The sequence below is a fragment of the Propithecus coquereli genome, unplaced genomic scaffold (assembly GCF_000956105.1).
Source record: "Propithecus coquereli isolate 6110/MARCELLA unplaced genomic scaffold, Pcoq_1.0 Scaffold118, whole genome shotgun sequence".
Lineage (NCBI taxonomy): Eukaryota > Metazoa > Chordata > Mammalia > Primates > Indriidae > Propithecus > Propithecus coquereli.
This window is the reverse complement of record NW_012135858.1, coordinates 2,375,592-2,379,667: the sequence shown is the minus strand read 5'-3', so window position 1 is coordinate 2,379,667 and position 4,076 is coordinate 2,375,592. Positions and strand designations below refer to the sequence as shown.

General features: G+C 43.9%; 1 protein-coding gene across 2 annotated transcripts in view; it reads left to right on the top strand.

Moving 5' to 3' along the window:
• The first annotated feature begins 1,916 nt into the window (after positions 1-1,916).
• The window catches only part of RIF1 (replication timing regulatory factor 1), a 60,131-nt gene continuing 57,971 nt past the window's right edge, over positions 1,917-4,076 (top strand). Inside the window, exons 1-2 of one of the 2 annotated variants that reach the window (XM_012659415.1) lie at positions 1,917-2,353; positions 3,082-3,160. In XM_012659415.1, the coding sequence (XP_012514869.1) occupies positions 2,250-2,353; positions 3,082-3,160 (183 nt within the window). In that variant the 5' untranslated portion in view covers positions 1,917-2,249. The remainder of the gene's footprint in view (positions 2,354-3,081; positions 3,161-4,076) is intronic. The other variant, XM_012659407.1, reaches the window with a different exon arrangement.

Below are 4,076 nucleotides of genomic sequence, written 5' to 3'. Positions count from 1 at the left end.
GCTGGAAATGATGGGGATATAATAGGCTTGCATGTTATGCTAACAGTTTTGAAATTGATCCTATGATTGATAGGAATTGCTGGAGGATTTTAGGCACAGAAGGGAGAATAATAAGATATTATATAACATTTTGGTAAGATCAAAGAACCATACCTGCGAAAGAAGTAACATGACCACCCCAGCTCTTTCTCTGTAAATGAGAAATTAATGGGAAAAAAAATGTGTAAGGCAAAATCCCTACCGTTACAGAATTTATATCCTAGTGGGGAGAGGCAAACAATAAAAAACCAATATATAAGATCAGGTAGTGATAAGTGCCAGAAAGAACAGTTTTAAAGCAGGGTAGGGAACATAATGATTGGGTGGAGACAAGCTCACTGTTCTTTCTACTAATCTCATCATACAATGTAATTGAGTTTCAAGATCCTCTCAATTTCCAACACAATAGTGCCATTATACTGAAATCTAAATGTTGCAAATGTGTTCATTTATTTCATTCGTTGTCTAATAACTTGTCCTTCTTCAATATTTGTGTTGACTTCCCAAAGCCCAGAAAAAGAGGAGCAAATTTCCCTCTGAAGGTTAAAGAACATTTGAACAGGCTGCACTGAAAACCCTTCTCAGTGGTTACTTTCGTAGGCTATTCATATTTCACCCAGACACAACTCTTTACCATTTTTAAGCTTTTAATTTCCATACTTTGGCTCGCAAGACCTTGTATGTATCCCTCTCTCTTTCTCCCTTCATGTTTTTGTTCAAGAAACACGCTATATATTTAGTGCTTGGCTTGACAGACTTTTGGCTAAGTGCAGATGACACAGACAAGAGCAAAAAGCAGCCTCAGCTTCTAGAGCCGATAGTTGTACTGTATGAGGGTGGGAGATCAAAACTGGAGCCAGGAACCCATGAGGCCAGCCTGGAAAGTTCCAACACTCCTGGGCCTTAAATGCCTGGTTTGAAGTTGACACAACCCTGTCTGCTGCTTGAGAGCGCTCGTATGCATATGAAAAGGGGAGCACCATATTAAGAGAAATGACTGTCTTGGGGGTTTGCGTGGACATGGGTCATTTTTACACCTAAGCCGCCAAACCCCAACCTTCAACATCCGGGGGCCTAATAGAAGAATGCAGATCCTTTGGAGCTTCCTAAATCTACTTAATCACAGTGTTTAAGGGCGGGACCCTGAAATCTGCAGCTTAATAACGAAACTTTCTAGGCCATTGTTATGCGTGCTTAAAACTTGAGAAACATTGGACTCTTATCTTTTCTCACTTCACCTACACTTGACGTAGGTTCTATTAGCCCTCCCAGAGGAGGAAATTGAGGCGTTGAATGTTAACTTGCTGAGGTCACACAGAACCAGAGTTGGAATCTAGACCCGCTTGGGATACAGCTCTTAGTCTTTAACCTAAGAGTACATTTTGTCCTTTTGCTAGATGATTTGTTGCTGTATTTCAACAAGCACTGGGCTTGGAGTTTGAAAACTTAGTCTGAAGGCCCACTAAATTAAATCTGGTGAATCTGAGCGATTAACTCACATTGTGAATTTCAAGTCCCACACCTTAAGCAAAGCACCACAACCTGAAGGTGACCCAAGGGGCGGGGCGGAATAGCTGGGCAAGGAAGGGAGGCCATCGATAACTCCTGCACGCCGCTGCCTGTTGGATTGGCTCGAGCCTCTCCCGCCAGGCCTGCCCCACGCCCGCGCGCTCCTGGGCCCGCCCCCGCCGCCATCTTGGTTGAGGAGGGAGCGGGCTGCACGCGTGAGTAAACAGCCCGAGCCGGGAAAGTGGAGCTCCGGCGGCGTCTGGGTGCGGAGGGGCAGCGGTAGAGAGGACCCTGATCTGATCTTTGTACGTGGGGATAAGTATCCGGGACACACTGGTAGGCTGCAGGGACCCCTTAGTCTGGCGCAACCTCCGCCCCCTCGCGACGAGACGCCTCGCTCCCCGGGCTTCTCCCGCCCCCAGCCGGTCTCCTCCCTCTGTTGAAAGCTGCCCGGGAAAGTGGTGGCGGGAGCGGGCCCAGGCTCGAGCGCAGCGTGGGCCCAGGTGTGTGTTGCCCGGCCCAGGAGAAGGTTAGGGCTTGAGTTTGTGCGCCAGATGCCTGGTGTGTAAATGCGGCGTGGCTGAGACGCCGCGGGCGGGCGTGCGGGTACAGGGGCCGGACTCAAGCTGGGCCGCCGCGGGGCTGTTTTCCGTCAGTCACCGGGTTTTCTTCTCTTCCGGTTCGGGCCTTAGGTGGCCGACATGACGGCCAGGGGTCAGGGCCCCCTCGCGCCGCTGTTGGAGACTTTGGAAGACCCTTCCGCCTCACATGGAGAGCAGACTGACGCTTACCTGACTCTGACCAGGTGAGGCCCGCGGAGGGGGGGCCCGGTTGGGTCTGGGGAGAAAGACGATAGGTTTAATGGGGCGTGCTGAATAAGTGAATTCTAGAAGTCTGGCGCAAATGTAAGGACGCCAGCGTCCTGGACCAGTTGGGGGGCTGGGGAGACGCATGCTGAGTGACGTTCCCGGGTGCTGCTGGGCGCTCACGGTGTTTGTTTGCAAGGAGGGAGCCTGCACGTGTGTCTTGCAAACGAGGGATTTTAAAAAGTGCTGGTTGGAAGTGGTTGTAGGAATGGTTTTCAGTGTAAACCCCTGATGTGTTGGGAAAATGTGGCCACCCAGAATTGGTTTTTTAGTATAGCAGTAACATGATTTTTATTTTAGTTGCAAAATGCTTCAAAATATTTTCTGTAGAAATTTACTACTTTATGCAGTCTTTTGTAAAGTTTTTTGTAAATCGTTAGTAAATTTGTAGCTATGAATAGAGATCCCTGTTCCGTCTTTACGTAGTCAAACTGTCAAAACTTGCAGGATGCAAAAAGGTATTCTGAGGGTTTTTTGGTACTTATATTTGAACACGTATTGCATTATGTGTTCTATATATTCTTACATACCTCACAGACTGGGTCAGTTCATTTAGAAGAGTTCGACAGTAATCTTTGAAAAGATAGTGCAGGTATTTTAAGGAGTGAGTACAGTATTTTTTTGTTTCTGCCACTTGCATAAACTTGTGTTCTTTCTGCTTTTTAAGTCGTATGACTGGCGAAGAAGGAAAAGAAGTAATTATTGAAATTGAGAAAAAACTTCTTCGGCTGTACAAAGTTTTAAAGGTATGTGTTTATTAAATAGTTTTTCACTTTTGGTGGTTTTAAAAAGTTTTACCGGCTGACTCAAAAAATTTGAATCTAAAATAACACCAATGATATTGACTGATTATAATATTGTCTGTTGATTACATAAAACTTCTCAGGTACTGTCTTAATTGCCTTACATGCTTTCTCTCACTTAATTCTCCACATCTCCATGAGATTATTCCTTAATTCCCACTTTGCAAATAAAGAAATTGGTTTAATTTGCCTAAAGTTGCCCAAAGCCTACATTCTTGAAAGCAGTGATCGGAGATTATTTGTTGTCTTTCCTTTTGGGAATGTACTTCTAAATAAATGCTTCTAAAATTATAATTGTCTTTGGTCTACTCTGTAGGTAGCAGAAGTACTTTTTTTTTTTCCCCCAATTTTCACTCACCCTCAGTTTTTGCCTTAGGCGTTAGCCATTATTATGTTACCTTTTTTGCTTGTTGTAGGGAGGTGGTATAGTTTAACATCAAACTAAGGACCTGCTTTTGTCCTCTCTTGATGACCATGGCTTCCCGACTTTACTTAACACCTAACTTTTCAACTTCCTTGGTTTTAGAATGAAAAGATTGAACTAAATCTCCCTTTGAGTTCTTACTTTTATGACCTTGTTTTTGTGCTTTTAAAACGAGTATTGTACATTTTAGCATGATTTCTGGCTAAGTGTTAAAGCATCCAAGATACTGCCTACCCTAAGTATTGTTGTCATAGTTGTTAACATTTTTTTTTTTTTTTTTTTCATTATATAAATGTGATGATAAATTAATGGAAATAAATTTTCTGGAGATACATAACATTTTCAAAATTTTTTTTTTCTTTTTTTGACTTTCAACTCACTCCAGGATCTGAAACACAAAGACCTCATCTGGGTTAACAGGATGTGCTGAGGCAG